Source organism: Schistocerca americana, chromosome 9, assembly GCF_021461395.2.
Source record: "Schistocerca americana isolate TAMUIC-IGC-003095 chromosome 9, iqSchAmer2.1, whole genome shotgun sequence".
Lineage (NCBI taxonomy): Eukaryota > Metazoa > Arthropoda > Insecta > Orthoptera > Acrididae > Schistocerca > Schistocerca americana.
This window is the reverse complement of record NC_060127.1, coordinates 3498053-3515721: the sequence shown is the minus strand read 5'-3', so window position 1 is coordinate 3515721 and position 17669 is coordinate 3498053. Positions and strand designations below refer to the sequence as shown.

The following is a 17669-nucleotide window of genomic DNA, read 5'->3' as shown; positions in this document are numbered from 1 at the left end:
GGAACCAGTTCCCTCCTGCACTACTTCAGACATTACTAGAGTTTATGCCACGTCGTTTTGTGGCACTTCTGCGTGTTAGCGGGACCATACACGTTATTAGGCAGCTGTACCAGTTTCTTTGGGTCTTCAGTGTATACATGCAATAAAAGGGAAAACATTATAGAAATGTAGATGTTGATTAATTGAAAATCGTTAGTCTCCGAAATTTCTTGACTGATTGCTTTGAAATTTTGGCACAGCGTTGAATTCTAATACGAGCGTATTTCAGGTACCTGCGAAGACATTGTTACCAAAAATCTCAAAATGTACCTTTCCGATTTATTGGGCGCGGGAGCGTTACGGAAATGAAATGTTGGTACCCGTGGGACTGTCGGCCGGGAGACTCCTGGGTCTGCTGGTGCACGCCTCTGTGCTTGGCGCCACATCGGCTACTTGGGCGTCTTTGAAGACGAGCTGCAATGATTAGAACAACACAAGTACCCTGTCCACGAGCGGTAATCGAAGGCAGGACTCCGCGATTTGGGGCAGCGAGTTCTGAAGAGCGTTACGAGGCAGGCGTCGCAGGAGAGGCGTGAAAGGAGTAGTGCTGTCTTTGATGTTGCTTCTGCACTCCCTGCTTGTGGCTGGCTTCTGGAATTTCCGGCCACGCGCCATCTTAGTGTCCGCTGTAGAGCCGTCGTTGGTCTTCAGCACGAAGCCGCCGCGCGCAGCCGCGTCGCGGATGACTTCGAGTAGTGTGACGAATATGCTACAACACGGCTGGAAGTTTTACGTCGGTTCGTAGGAGAAAGGCCCTTTCGCGAAATTTCACGCGGGATTAGTTACGTCATTTATGGTTGAATCAGTATCGTGGTGGTTAAACAGTAACTTCGTGATCGGAACATGTTACTATTCAAACAAGACGTAAAGGCTTCCGTGATCAATGACCGCCAGTTTAATTAGCTGCGTAGCAACGGTTAGTTGAGTATGAATGTGAAATGAGCTAAACTGTTAGGACAAGACTGGACGGGTCTTCCTGGCAGATTACAACTGGGTTCCGGAGTGAGACTCGAACTCGGGACCTTTGGCATCCGCGTGCGCCAACTATCCGGGCGCGGCTCGCGACCCGTCCTCTCAGCTCGACTTCGCCGACCCTGGGCAGCAGTTCAGAGCACTGGCTCGCAGAAAGCCGATGTCCCCACTAACAGTCTCGGTCCGGCGCACAGCTGTAATCTTCCAACAACTTCCGCATCGGCGCAGACTTGGCGGCAGAGTGAAGAACTGATTCACCAGTTTAGGCAGTGTTAGGGAAATTCTTTATGTACTAACAGACGATTAAGCAACGTAGTTTCACTTGTGCTGGTATTATTTGGAGGCGAAATTTTCCATTTTTCTACCGAATAAGACTAGTATTTGTAAAGTATAAGAGACGCGTGTCGGTATTAAGCAAATGGTCAGGTTTATTTCGTAACGAAGCGTGTCCTCTACGTCACGCTCCCGGTAACCGCGAATGTTAATTAAAACAAAGAGGAGGACAGAAGCCTCGACAAGGACTGTTACTTTACAGGTGGTGTGCATCGGGGACACGATTACTGCTCAAGTTCAGAGAGGAGTCGGCCATCGCAAACGTCTCCCCACCATGCGTTTTGCGAAACGGCAGCGACTAGAAAATCACAGAAATTAATGCTGATGGGAACTTAAGCGACGGCCGTTATTCCCAGGCACGGTTCCGACCTGGAACAGGAAAGGTGGTTTGTGGAGTACAGATGTGAATAAACAGCACAGCACGAGCGGTGAAGAAAAGCAGCGCCGGCGATCAGTGACGTCACTGATCAGCTTCACACGCATTTCGGTGGGGCGCGGCAAACTGAACGTCACAAAATGGTTCAAATGGCTCTGAGCACTACGGGACTTAACGTCTGAGGTTATCAGTCCCCTAGAACTTAGAACTACTTAAACCTAACTAACCTAAGGACATCACACACATCCATGCCCGAGGCAGGATTCGAACCTGCGACCGTAGCGGTCACGCGGTTCCAGACTGAAGCGCCTTTAACCGCACGGCCACACCGGCCGGCCTGAACGTCGCACCGCCGGCCGATGTCTTACCATCATCCTGCCTCCAACAGCGACCGCCACGCACTGACGGCCAGCCCACGTCTGCCCGCAGCTGTTAGCCGCTTCCATTTCGTATCTAATCTAAAAACCAGAGGCAGATAAGCTCGCTTACAAGTGGCCACTCCAGCCTCATCAGGGGATACACTGCCGTATTGTCGCGTCTCTTTTATTTGAAGCACAATTACAGCTGCGAACGCTAAAACCAAATTATTAATTCGTATCTGCGGCAATAGAAAATGGTTCAAATGGCTCTGAGCACTATGGGACTTAACTTCTGAGGCCATCAGTCCCCTAGAACGTAAAACTACTTACACCTAACTAACTTAAGGACATCACACACATCCATGCCCGAGGCAGAATTCGAACCTGCGACCGTAGCGGTCGCGCGGCTCCAGACTGCAGCGCCTAGAACCGCTCGGCCACTGCGGCCGGCGCGCCAGTAGAATGAAAATTTAAAATATTTCATTTCTGCCGTATAATCGTCACAGTCCTGACGCCACCACTGCTCCACTTCCTCAATAGCAGGCCCGGCCGTTGTCTATGGCGCTGTCTACACTATCGTACTGTGGTGGCCAATTGCCTTCGAACAGAACTGACGCGCTCACTGAGACCTATAGCTAGCCCAATTTCTCATGCCACAGACTAAATCACTATGGCCGTTTTAGGAATACATGTAGGCATAAAGTTATTCCTAGATGCTGAACATCGCTTAACTGTGGCTGGAAACTGTTTTGAACTTTAAGTCGCCACGCGTCGTATGTTTCCGACTGCACGGCGTTAAAACTTGCTTTATGGCTCAACAGCCGTGACCACATTTTATCTACGGCCACTAATAAGCAGTAACCATATTTCATCTTGTGAGGTGACAGGTTTGGGGGGGGGGGCGGATGTGAAGACCGCAGTTCCTGTGGTAAAAATCGCTGCAAAGTGGCGGTCGAGAACCTGGCGTGTTTACGTCTAAGATGGGTGTGTGTCAGCCGTCTGGACAGCAGCAGAATCGTCCTAGTTTCGGCACTGACCGGCAGATGGCGGTATATGAAAATGAGTACGGTCAATATGGCGTCCAGCCACGTGACGGGGAAACATAACGGCCGACTTTCTCCGGGCCGCTTTTAGCATAGAGCTAAAGTGAATGTGTGATGTAGAAATAAATAAAAACTGATCCCAATGTGGCACAAAGGAGCTTGCAGGCTCATTTTAAAGCAAAAAATTAGCCAGTTGCGCTCTTATAAACGCGCCTCCAGTCGCCGTGGTAGTTTATGAATTATGATACATTGAATATTTTAATAACAAAGTAAGATTGTAAATTGGACACCTTGGAGACCATTCGACAAAATTTTATGAACGAGGTGTCAAATGAAAGGTCTGAATGAGTAGTATTAAGATATCTATGTAACCTTTTTCACAGTTTTTAAAAATTCTAATGGGGATCCAGAATGTTGTTTTCGTGATTCAAAACGCAGAATTTTGATCAATAAAAACAGGAACTATAAAGATAGCGGCAGTACAGACAAGTGGACATAATGAAATAGATAATACAATATTATCAGTTATTTATAAATTGAAAGTATTTTAAATAATGAAAAGTTCTATATGAAGAAAACACAAATTTTAATAATATGAGAATAAGATGCCGTACAGAAATTCTGATGATGAATCCGAATTCAGCGGAAAATTTCCGTCTGAATAGAAGTGTTACATGCATTTTATTCTATCTATATTAAGTGTAAAAGTAAATTTTGTGTTCAAACCGAGGGCTTTTAAGGGCGGCCATTTTCTGTGGTATGGGGCAGTCATTCAGTTGAGTTGAAAGGGGTAGCACGTGTGACTGGCAAAAGTCCGCGCACGAATTGTTATCTTTTCGGACCGCGGAGTCGCGTGGAACTTGTGATTTTCATCAGCTGGGTGTTGCTGGACTTTGAAGAATTCTCTGTGGTGAGTTTGTGACACTTGCGAAAATTTCGCGCACGAGATGAACTTTGAATATTTCAGTACCGCGAAGTCGTGTCTAACTATAACTCTGAACAACCGCTGTGGGACACAGTGATTTCAGCTTGCGGTTGGACTTCAGATTGTGTTTGGTTTATTATTATTTTTCGAGACGTATTCTCCGCCCGGAACTTTGTTCATCTTGGGGTTTCAGCTATTTTAAAAGAAACATTAAGTGAATAATTGCTGAATGATTGCGATTAATATTTGAGTGGCGCTGTTGAACTAACTCGGTAAATTTCTGAGGTCAAGTCAAGAACACTTAACAGTATTTCAGTCAAATCTGTCCTGAACAAGTTAAAATAAACTCCAATTAGTTAAAACAGTGTTGCGTTCACTAAAAATTATTCCTGCCTGCTAACACATGTTTTTATAAACTCAGCACTTTAAAATTATTGGGGATAGTGCAACGGATGTGGTTGGCACCCTTCAGACCCAACGTAGCCAGTTTAGTTAACAGCAAGTCCAACCACATTTTACGGGACCCCAAGGGGATCCATGCTATGTACGTGCCTGGGTGATAATCGTGTTTTTCTTTTTTTTTGTTTTTTCATGCAAAAGCACGTGGGGGCTCGAGCCATTTAGTTTTACCAGGTAACTGACTTTGAACTAAAATAACTGTGATCACCCAGTGAAACCGGTATGTTTCTCCCGATCTCGCGCATAGAAGGAAACTGTAGCACGTCGCAAATGATTTTCTCGACCCTGCGAAGCTCGCAAATGGGTAATTCTCGTCCGCAGTAGTTCCCAGACCGATGTCACTACACACACCCCGAAAATGTACCTCGCCTCCGCTGATTTCTGAACCGTATTACAGTGTGCTAATCCTTTTTTTATTGATTTTATTTATTTCTATTGTAATACTGCTTTACTTAACAGACCTCTTAACAACTCGTAGGACTTTACTGGCTGTCGTAAAAAGAGATGATGATACTGTGAACATTCATAACGGAACATTCACTCAGTAACGGACAATGACACGGTAAGTAACGACTCAACTGGACTAAACCGACACTTCGCGTTCACTGTGTGTTCACGTTGAAGTAAGGCGTCACGTGACTCTAGGACTGGACTGAAATTTATACTTCACACTGGAAGTTCAGGCTTTTTTGGGATCCCGACGCCAATGCCCATTTTGATTACAATAATGAGTAAATCAGAGAAGATCCCGAACTCGTGACTGGCAATGTGGGTGTGTGTAAGGTCGCTTCTCTCACAAGGGATCGCTCGCTAATGGGTCCCGTCCACTGCCCGAATGTCGTGAGAGATGTCAGGCGTATTTGTATTTTCTGTGGCGTTTCGGCACGCGTTTGAAATTTCGTTCTTGCTACGTGCGTCTGGTGTCAGCCCAAACAAGTGCAGCTCATCAAGTCTTCCGTGCGGCGCCCAGTGGGCTCTTAAGCTGTGGGCAGGTTTCCCGACACGAGCAGAATGATTTTTAAAGCCGAATTGTACGTGCCCATTCAATTGACCGGTCTAAAATCATTCAAGTGAAATATCTGTGTCATCGATATGTACTAACAGGGGCAGTAGAACACGAGGAACAGCCGGTACTGCCGCCATGGAGAAGTGCTGCTCACTTACTGCTGCTCGAGCACTGGTTTTCTTCGTGTTTTACTGTCCCTGTTAGTACGTACCGATAAAACAAATATCGCACTAGACTAATCTGAGACCGGTCAATCGAATGGGCACTTAAAATTCGGCTTTAAAAATCATTCTGCTCGTAACGGGGAACAAAGCGACGCTTTATGTCGGCACTGGGCGCCGCATGGAAGACGCGACGGGTCGCACTTGTCTGGGCTGACACCAGGCGCACGTAGCAAAAACGAAATTTCAAACGCGTGCCGAAACGCCACAGAAAATACAAATACGCCTGAGCGACACCTCGTATACATTAACTTGCAGTTATCTGTGCCGCGACTGGCTGACGGAGAACACACCAGGCAATCGTCACATTCGGTTTGATAATGCAGACAGAGCGCTGTATCATCTGAGAGATACAGAGGCGGGCGAGTGTGCCGGGACTCGCACCAGTCCACTGCTACTAGAACCACGTCGTCTTAGCACACGAGTATTGCACCGTAATTAAGAATGGAATTACACCATAAAGTAGCTTTTCCGAACTTTGTCACTATCTGCTTCCGTATATTAATGTTTAAATTGTTAAATCTAAGACTGATCAGATGAATATGTTTCGCTAAATACACTGTTTTAAGAAAAAAATATGTGGCACTAAATAATGCAGCTAGAAAGCTAAAGACTGTTCAGATCGTGCAAATCTATGTCACAATCAAAAGTTACGAGTCTCAACTTGGTCGGAATCGGCGTTTTTACGAGAAATTGAAGGCGCTAAATGTTAGACCCAGAAAGATGAAAATTCCTATGTATCTTCGTTTCATATAGAAACTATAACTGCGTGACTCCATTAAGCTGCCTCAAATAGTTTTCAAGTAATAAACCAAAAACTAAATTTCGAACAAGAACATCCTTATTTCTAAACTAATAGGTTAAGTACAATTTGTATTTATGATAAACTTCTAATGGCAGCACTTGATTACATTCAATAAATAACATAGCTGTACCAAGTTTAAAGACTTAAGTGAAAATAACAATCAATAGAAGGACTGTTAATCAAGTAAGGCCTAGTCCAGAGGTCATGTTCCACTGTCAGTTCCGTTCTAAAAATTGCTGCCGGCAAAGTGTGAATGCAGTCGAACTGAAACTTTTTCAGCAATTACAGTCAACTTAATTTCATTGACATAAAACTTATGAAGATTGCAAATTGTTTCACGGCAGAGTTATTAAATAATAAATGTCTGAAAAAGGGGCCATTTATATGCTGCTGACTGTGCCGTCCACTGCGCGCATATATAACTACGGCCGGAGAGGCAATTCGCAGCGAGCCATCAGTCTGCTCGGGCAAGTCAAACGCCGGTATACGCGCTGCCTCGGACGACGTCAGAGCTAGCTAGGCACCTACGAAGCGCTTGTTTTCGGTACAAGTAGGAACTGAAATCGCAAGGACCGTACACCTTCCTGGATGGCTTAGATTTCACGGAAGTAGCCGTTTGTGTGCCGCCTGTAATGTTGACAAAATCGCGCGACAAGTGGTGAGATTATTTTCCACTTTTGTGGCGAGCAATTAACACTGATCATCAGAGGTCAGGACGACAGACCATATTACTTGAAACTAACCGTAGAAGTCGCATCTGAACTGCTAATAGTGCTGTTCATGATGTGAACATTACTACTACTACTACTACTACTACTGTTATTATTATTATTATTATTTCTTTCTTTTCTCAGGCGTTATGTCTGGTCAAAAATGGAAAGTGACGCGGACCTTGATCAAGCGTGACTTCCTTTTAATTGTACGGTGTATGTTATATTGCATTTAGGAACTTTCGGGTAATTGAACATGTATCAATAATTACAGATTTCTGTAGTTGTATATATAAGTTTGGATGTAGCTGTATTGCATTGATGTACTGGTGGATATTGTGTGGTACGACTCCTGTAGCTGATAGTATAATCGGTATAATGTCAACTTTATCCTGATGCCACATGTCCTTGACTTCCTCAGCCAGTTGGATGTATTTTTCAATTTTTTCTCCGGTTTTCTTTTGTATATTTGTTGTATTGGGTATGGATATTTCGATTAGTTGTGTTAATTTCTTCTTTTTATTGGTGAGTATGATGTCAGGTTTGTTATGTGGTGTTGTTTTATCTGTTATAATGGTTCTGTTCCAGTATAATTTGTATTCATCATTCTCCAGTACATTTTGTGGCTCATACTTGTATGTGGGAACGTGTTGTTTTATAAGTTTATGTTGTAAGGCAAGCTGTTGATGTATTATTTTTGCTACATTGTCATGTCTTCTTGGGTATTCTGTATTTGCTAGTATTGTACACCCGCTTGTGATGTGATCTACTGTTTCTATTTGTTGTTTGCAAAGTCTGCATTTATCTGTTGTGGTATTGGGATCTTTAATAATATGCTTGCTGTAATATCTGGTGTTTATTGTTTGATCCTGTATCGCAATCATGAATCCTTCCGTCTCACTGTATATATTGCCTTTTCTTAGCCATGTGTTGGATGCGTCTTGATCGATGTGTGGCTGTGTTAGATGATACGGGTGCTTGCCATGTAGTGTTTTCTTTTTCCAATTTACTTTCTTCGTATCTGTTGATGTTATGTGATCTAAAGGGTTGTAGAAGTGGTTATGAAATTGCAGTGGTGTAGCCGATGTATTTATATGAGTGATTGCTTTGTGTATTTTGCTAGTTTCTGCTCGTTCTGGAAAGGATTTTCTTAAATTGTCTACCTGTCCATAATGTAGGTTTTTTATGTCAATAAATCCTCTTCCTCCTTCCTTTCTGCTTAATGTGAATCTTTCAGTTGCTGAATGTATGTGATGTATTCTATATTATTATTATTATTATTATTATTATTTCTTTCCTTTCTCAGACGTTATTATTATTATTATTATTATTATTATTATTATTATTATTATTATTATTAATATGTTTGTGCGTGTGAAATTTTATTGAATATATCAGTCAGTTAGAACGCAAAACTTTTGTTTACACTCGTAGTGTCTCCGTCAGCTGAGAAATAGCTAGTAGGAACATTTCCCTTCAATGAGTACAGGTATAACGTGGACTTGCAGACTGGGAATTGTTGTCAGTAGGTTATCCATCGCTTTCTGGCTGACCGCAAAAATAGTTTTCAGGCTCTCCTGAAAACGGCGATGAGCGAAATATTACTTAACGCGACGTCCCACAGGTTGTGTGCCGTGACAGCCACGTTCCCCTACACTGTCTAACATTTGCTGACGACACTGCAATGCCAGCCGCAACAATCAAGCCTGTAGGGAAACCACAGGAAAAGCGGCAAAAACTGGGCTTCTAATTTCACACTACAAGACGCTCTGCGTTGAAAATTCGTAAGTAAACATTCTTAATCACCGAATTCCGCAAAATCTCCGAAGCAAACAGCTTGAAGTATCTAGGGCAAATTGTTCTGTCCCTGAGGGTAAATGGGTCAGTTACAGGAGAAAGTGCACAACTGCGAGGAGCACACAGGCGTGGCTCCAGAAAACAAAGAGAGGTGGATGAACGTGAATTTAAAATCAGATGTACCGTGAGATAGGAGAATGCGGAAATGTGGGTATATCAGGAAAAGGGGATATTACAGCACAACTGTTAAAACCGGAGCTCTTCAAGGATGTGAAACCACTATAACTGGTGGTAGACCGCGAATAAAAATTATTTAAAAACTAGAACGAAAAATTCTCACACAAAATCTTACCACAAAACCGAGACAATGGAATTTGTGTAAAATAACTCACAGAACACCTACCGTATCAAAAGAAGAAAAAAATCAGACAAAGTTAGCTTCAGAGAAAGGACAACAGGCCAATACACTAATTTCTTAACTCGGCCTTACTGTTAAAAAATTACAACAGCTAGATAAAAGGAGATCACGAAGACCTAATAGAAATTAGTAGCACTATTCGCGAGTGGAACAGGGTTGAAGGGATCAGATAGTGGTACCGAAAGTAACCTCCGCCACCCACCATTAGGCGGCTTGCGGAGTACGATGTAGGTGTAGCGTCACCGCCAAAAGCCAGTGAACGTACGAAGGAGGATTGGGGGCGAACAATAAGTTCAAATGTGATCCTGAGTTATGCGCAGCGAGTAAACAAAAAAAGTACACGTCTGTGAAAAACGCACCATTTCTGTGCGACTTCTTAAAGTGTAACGGTGCAAAATGCGCTGCCGGTGTACGAAAGCGTCAGCTGACGCAGGATCGGATAGAGCTGCTAAAATTCCAAGTGTGCCGGCGCCCGCCGTACTCTGCGCAGCTCCGTGCGTCGCCGATTAGCTAACTGTAGACTAATTATGCTGTCGGCGATCATTACGTCGTCTTATCGCATTCTCGGTATGATAAGAGCTGAGTGTAGAACATCAGCTACGCGAATGTGGGAAGTGGCCTTGGACAAACTTTGCTAACTACGCGGCGCCCTGAGCTACCGCCCGACCGGCTGGAGGCAGTAGGAGCAGAGACGCGTACACGTGTAAACAGTGACTACGCCGACCTCGACACCAGCAGTAGCAGGCGGCCACTCCTATATTGTGACAAGTTTGAAGGGGCCAAGGCAGCTGCAGTGCGCAGTTTGCTTCTAGGCGAATAGCAGCTCTGCACTTTGACTTACCTCGTCACATTGCTTATACATCTACATACATTATAGAGTTTGAACATCTGAACCAGTTCCACTACGCTTTGTGCCTCACTCACTACGTATGTTGCAGTAAGTTAAGACATTTATTTCAACGAAGGATAAATCATTCTATTATACCAAGTGTGCTTCGCAGGATACCACAATTTTTTTCTGTTTCTCTCGAGTTCATTACAGAATTCGGGAATCAGCGAAAGAATCTTCTGGCGCAATTGCAGACACTGAAATGGCGGATCAAGTTATTGTCGATAAGACAGCCGTGTCTCGCAGAAAGATGCTCTCGAGTGTGTCAAAATGCCGCTCATAAATGTTTAAGAAACGAAAAAATGAACAATATGTCCCATGTTGTAATAATGTTGTATCAGTTCAGTATCAGACAAGTCTGCTTCCAGAGCCTCGTCGATTACTGTTACTTTCAAATAAGGGCAGTAGTACGAGTATTGCGAAACTACAACAAATCTTTGCGAAGTTGTCGAACATTAATCTGTTGTTGCGCGGTGAATTGTTATCTAAGACATTTTTACCCGAAACGATTGAAATTTGCCTACTGAAGAAATAGTTCTACAAGCATTCCCACACTGACCAGCCAGAAGACTGTGACCACCTGCCTCTAGCCGGCACGTCCACCTCTGTCGCGAGTAGCAGCGGCGAGGCGTCGCGGCACGGATGCAGTGCGGCCTCGGTACGTCGTTCGTACCACGTCTGCACACCCACCCGTGTCACCCGATTCCCGCAGATTGCAGGGAATGGGGCGATGGGCTCTGAAGCCACGTTCAGTCACATCCGAGATGTGTTCGATCGCGTTCAGGGGGCGGGGGGCAGGCGTCGTGGCGGCAGCACATCAACTGGAACTCGCCGCTGTATTCCTCGAACCACTCGTCACGCTCTTTGACTTGTGGCACGGCGCATTATGTTGCTGGAAAATGCCACTGCCGTCGGTGCCTTGCACGAGCTGCACTGGAGCCACGGATGCCCACGTGAATGTTCCACAGAACATACTGGAGCCGGAGTGTTCGGCGCACTGTGTGTTCCATCACACTTGTACGCCGCCCTGTTTTACAGACCAGCCAGCCCACGGCGCCTGGGCGCGGCTTCACCTTCGCTTCGCCAACGCTTTGAAGACCCTCACCACGGCACTCCTCCAACACCCGGCAAGTCGTGCAGTTTCCGAGCCCCCGCAGTTCACCCTCGGTCAAACTCAGACAGATGGCGCGCACTCCTCACTCTACACGCAGACAACGCGCTCAGTGGTACTACGTGTACCGTGCGTTTGTCTCACTAGCAGCCATTCCTGGCCAGGCGACGCTGCCATCGCCTGGACGATTCTATGTCGGCAGCAGGTCGGCGGCCACAATGTTCTGGCTGATCCGTGCACAACTGAACGATGATGAAAGTTCGAATTCGACGCGGAAATAACGTAAAAAGTAGCTCTGATCCGTAAAATTTACGAGGGCTGAGTTTTATAAAACAATAGTTTACTGTGTTGCGAGATAAATAGGTGTGTGAGGAATCTACTCTACTGGCTATTAAAATTGCTACATCAACAAGAACTGCAGATGATAAAAACGAGTATTCATTGGACAAATACATTATACTAGAACTGACATGTGATTACATTTTCACGCAATTTAGGGTGCATACATCCTCAGAAATCGGTACCCAGAACAACCACCTCTGGCCGTAATAACGGCCTTGATACGCCTGGGCATTGAGTCAAACAGAGTTTGGACGGCGTGTACAGGTACAGCTGCCCATGCAGCTTCAACACCATATCACGGTTCATCAAGAGTAGTGACTGGCGTATTGTGACGAGCCAGTTGGTCGACCACCACTGACCAGACGTTTCCAGTTGGTAAGAGATCTGGAGAATGTGCTGGCCAGGGCAGCAGTCGAACATTTTCTGTATCCAGAAAGGCCCGTACAGGACCTGCAACATGCGGTCGTGTATTATCCTGCTGAAATGTGGGGTTTCGCAGGGATCGAAAGAATGGTAGAGCAACGGGTCGTAACCCATCCGAAATGTTACGTCCACTGTTCAAAGTGCCGTCTATGCGAACAAGAGGTAACCGAGACGTGTAACCAATGGCGCCCCATTCCATCACGCCGGGTGATACCCTAGTATGGCGATGACGAATACAACGCTTCCAATGTGCGTTCACCGCGATGTCGCCAAACACGGATGCGACCATCATGATGCTGTAAACACAACCTGGATTCATCCGAAAAAATGACGTTTTGCCATTCGTGCACCCAGGTTCGTCGTTGAGTACACCATCGCAGGCAGTGCTGTCTCTGATGCAGCGTCAAGGGTAACCGCAGACACGGTCTCCGAGCTGATAGTCCGTGCTGCTGCAAACGTCGTCGAACTGTTCGTGCAGATGGCTGTTGTCTTCCAAACGTCCCCATCTGTTGACTCAGGGATCGAGACGTGGCTGCACGATTCGTTACAGCCATGCGGATAAGATGCCTGTCATCTCGACTGCTAGTGATACGAGGCCGCTGGGATCCAGCACGGCGTTCCGTATTACCCTCCTGAAGCCACCGATTCCTTATTCTGCTAACAGTCATTGGATCTCGACCAACGCGAGCAGCAATGACGCGATACGATAAACCGCAATCGCGATACGCTACAATCCCAACTTTATCAAAGTCGGAAACGTGATGGTACGCATTTCTCCTCCTTACACGAGGCATAACAACGTTTCATCATGCAACGCCGGTCAACTGCTGTTTGTGTATGAGAAATCGCTTGGAAACGTTCCTCATGTCAGCACGTTGTAGGTGTCGCCACTGGCGCCAACCTTGTGTGAATGCTCTGAAAAGCTAATCATTTGCATATCACAGCATCTTCTTCCTGTCGGTTAAATTTCGCGTCTGTAGCACGTCATCTTCGTGGTGTAGCAATTTTAATGGGCAGTAGTGTATTACGGAAAGCACTAAGTTAATTTCAGCAACCGATCAGGGAAGAAAAACATCGATAAGTTAAAATTCTATTAGGAATTCAGATGAAGAGCGAATCTGAAATACAGGGATAATATCAGGTCGTTGCAGTGTAATCACTGAGTGTCTTTGGAAATCACAACAAGAAAATCAACGGTAGCAAGAATCTTGCGTGACTCCGATGAACATTTTAAGAACTTAGGAAGTGTTAACCTTCAGCCTTTATACATCTTCGGAAAGTGACGTTATGCTGAACCAGTGAGGAGACTCGAGATAATTAAGAAGATAGTTTACGTGAAAGACGCTGCATCTTACGTGCCCTCCAATGTAAGAGACCAGCCTACTCCGCAAGCCTGTATACGGTGCACGGTGGAGGGTACCTTGTTGCAACATTATCGACTTCCTGGTCTACCGCATTCCTGTGTTCATCGAGGGCCACGCGAGTGTACCCGCCCGAGTCTCCCTCGCTATCACTACGTGAGCTGTAGAGACTGTTGGCTTCGTGATGGTCGCACAGTCACTTTCGAATAGTGCCACTCTGAGTGCACGGGACTGTTTTCGCCAGAAAACACGGGGACGCGCGGCGCCGGCCTCTGATCGAAGCCCACCGGCGGCGCCAGGCGTGGACGTGGTTTTCAGGCGCTCTGCCACACATACCACTAGGTGAATACCGGGTTGTTACCCGAGTACCGCCTCCGTTACACGATATGGGAAGGTTTAGAAAACTTTCGCACACATCCAAGCGAACAACACTGCACGCAGACAGCTGGGGTACACACATTCCGTCCCGGAGGCAACAGAGCGGTTGGACGAAGGCAATCCGGACACCTTCTAAATTAACCGTGCCCATTCCGATACTAACCGTGCCGACCCCGCGCAGCTGCGGAATAAAAACACAAGAAAAAGAAGCCTTTCACGAAAACGATATCGTCTTCATACCAAGTGTTGTGTGTCAACAGGTAGCAGTGTGCAGTGACCGCAGCGGCTTGGGGCAGCTCCTTGTGTATCGTCGCGAAACAGGGAGGAGAGCGTGTCACGAATACGATAGGAGAGTTAGGTGGCAGTCATTGAAACAATTTAGGCGTCTTTCGCTGCGGCGGGATCTTTTCACGAAATCTGAATCTGTAAAGTTCTCCTCCCAATGTGAAAATATTTTATTGACACCTACCACATACGGAGAACTGATCATCGTCACAATCAGAGCTTTAACGGTCACATTTAAGTGATCATTTCTTCAGCGCGCTGTTCGAGAGTGGCACAGGAGAGGAACAGAGTGAAAGTCGTTCGATTACTCCTCTGCCACGCACTTAGGTGTGAATTGCGGAGCAGTTGTGCAGATGTTTGGTAGAACAGGAAAGGAAAATTAAGACAGGGAACGTCGCAAATATGGTGGAATACTCGCAAGTCGTTGTCTTGGCTTTTTGACACTTGGCCACCTGGAGAGAGAACACGAACGTGGGCAGGACACGTAAGCTAAAAACAAGTACCACTTCATTCCACGTAAAAAATCAGGAAGTGAATGGTTCTTGCGTTAAAATGAAACAGTACAAAATGTGGGAACACGTAATGAAACTGCCTGTCACGCAGGAGCGACAAGCGCCTCCGCTAATAAATATGAACGTTGCAGCGCGAGAAGAGCGTATACCGATTGTAAACCGATCACGTTGCTGTCTCGGAAAGACACCGACCCTAGAAACTTGTGAAACAGTTGTTCAGTTTCGCTGCTAAAATTATAGCTTCGAAAGCGATAGGCAGCACCGTCGCAGTGCTGCCATCACATGTCTGCCTGCGGTAGCGGACAACTGTTATCTGACTGCGCAAGAAGACAGCAAAAGCCATACGAAGGTCCAACCTACCGCATGAAACAGGTGATGCATCCAGCTGATTCCAGTCCCTACGACGAGTTTGGTTCCATACCTGCAAACAATGAAAACAGTACATTACTCGAGTGTTTAGGATTAAATTGCTACAAGCGCGTTCTGCGGTAATTAGATATAATTTGCAGTGTACGTGTAAACAAGACGGGACAACGCTGAAACAGCAGTATAGCCGGCCGCCTACGGGACAATTACCCACACTACTGGCGCTCCAGCGGCCAGCAGGCCGATAGAAACAACACCGTAGGCCGCGTCCGTAAGAACTGTATGATGATGATGATGATTGGTTTGTGGGGCGCTCAACTGCACGGTCATCAGCGCCCGTACAAAGTCCCAGTTTTTACACAGTCCAATCTAGCCACTGTCACGAACGATAATGATAATGGTGGTGAGGACAACACAAACACCCAGTCCCCGGAAAAAGAAAATCCCCAACCCGTCCTGGAATCGAACCCGGGACCCCATGATTCAGCCACTAGACCACGAGCTGCGGACGCAACTGTCTGACACGTCCCTTCACACAACAGGCACAACGTACTATTTGGGGTGAGATCGCTGACATTACTACCGAGACATATGCGAAAGGCTGGAGATCAATGGCTGCTTATCTATTACAGCGACAATACAGTTCACTACTAGTTTCGGCCGTCAGGACACATCTTACGATCTATAAAAACAGCAAACATACAGAAAGCGCTGTATCTCAAGCAAGCATCCGACTGCATACACAATAGCTTTTTAATAACTTTTTTTACGTAATTTCGACTAAAGGAAATACGAATCGGTATTTCTGTGAGTAGGGAACTACTGTGATACCTGTGACTGTGCAATCCATGTTGATTTTTTAAACAGTAGACTTGCCCCCTCCTCCTTCCAGAGGAGTCATTAAGCCTGAGCACATAAATCACGTTCCGTAACTGTGCTAACGTCAGCGACACAGGCGTCCCCACTAACCCTCAACTACACTCGTGCTGCAATTAATTACCCCACGCGTCGCTCTGTTGTTTCCAGTTCCGCCACTACTCCATTCCGCTCCCATGTAATCTTACTACCGGCTGTAGTTTTGTACTGTGCAGGTGCCTGCTAACCAGCGACCATTCTTTCTGTAGAAACGTAGCAGTTGTGGTCGAAATTTACCCTCGATATGCTGGAAACATTAAACGTTTAAAGCCGGTGGCAGGCATAACACGTCATCCGAAATAGTACTGAATGCTTTCTCAGAAAATTATTTTGAACAATTACTTCATGAGCCTACTCGAAGCGTAAACGGTTGCGAAAGCACACTTGACCTCTTAGCAGCAAATAATCCTGGGCAAATAGTGAGTACTGCGACGAATACAGGGATTGGCAACCACAAGGCAGTTGCCGCTAGGCTGAACACCGTAACACCTGCCACCATCAAAACTAAATGCAAAGTAAATCTATTTTTAAAAAAAGCTGATAAAAATGCTCTTAACGCCTTTTTAAGAGATAGTCTCCACTCCTTCCAATCTGATCACGAAAGTGTAGCCGGCCGAAGTGGCCGTGCGGTTAAAGGCGCTGCAGTCTGGAACCGCAAGACCGCGACGGTCGCAGGTTCGAATCCTGCCTCGAGCATGGATGTTTGTGATGTCCTTAGGTTAGTTAGGTTTAACTAGTTCTAAGTTCTAGGGGACTAATGACCTCAGCAGTTGAGTCCCATAGTGCTCAGAGCCATTTGAACGAAAGTGTAGGAAAGTGTAGGAAAGATGTGGAATGATTTCAGAGAGATAGTATCGACGGCAACTGAGAAATATATACCACATATATTAACAAGTGATGGTACTGATCCCCCTTGATACATAAAACGGGTCAGATCGATGCTGCTGAAGCAGCGAAAAAAATCATGCCAAATTTAAAAGAACGGAAAATCCCCAAGATGGGCAAAGTTTTGCAGAATTCCGAAGTGTAGCGCGTACTTCAATGCGAGATGTTTTCAGTAATGTCCACAAGGAAACTGTCTCGGAATCCGCCAGAAAACCCAGAGGGATTCTGGTCATACATAAACCACACCAGTCGCAAGACGCAATCAATACATCCACTGCGCGATAACAACGGTGAAGTCACTGTTGACAGTGCCACTAAAGCAGAATTATTAAACAAGGTTTTCCGGAAGTCCTTCTCCAAAGAAGACGAAGTAAATGTTCCTGAATTCCAATCAAGGACAACTGCCAAGGTAAGAAACACAGAAGTAGATATTCACGGTGTAGCAAAGCAGATTAAATCACTCAATACAGGCAAGGCCTCCGGTCCACATTGTATACCTTTCATAGTATCCTGATACAATAGCTCCATATTTAGCAAATATGTACAAGTGCTCGCTCATAGAAAGATTCGTACATAAAGAGTGGAAAGTTGCTCGAGTTACACCAACACCCAAAACGTGAGATAGGGGTAATCCGCTGATTTACAGGTCCGTATCACTAACGTCGATTTGCAGTAGGTTTTTGGAACATATACTGTGTTCTAACATTATGAATTACTTCAACGAAAACGATTTATTGAC

General features: G+C 45.6%; 1 protein-coding gene across 1 annotated transcript in view; it reads right to left on the bottom strand.

Annotated features, from left to right (window-relative positions):
• The window catches only part of LOC124550846 (alpha-(1,6)-fucosyltransferase), a 315823-nt gene that overhangs the window by 111799 nt on the left and 186355 nt on the right, over positions 1-17669 (bottom strand). The window contains exon 3 of the mRNA XM_047125574.1: positions 15125-15185. Within this exon, the coding sequence (XP_046981530.1) occupies positions 15125-15145 (21 nt within the window). The 5' untranslated portion in view covers positions 15146-15185. The remainder of the gene's footprint in view (positions 1-15124; positions 15186-17669) is intronic.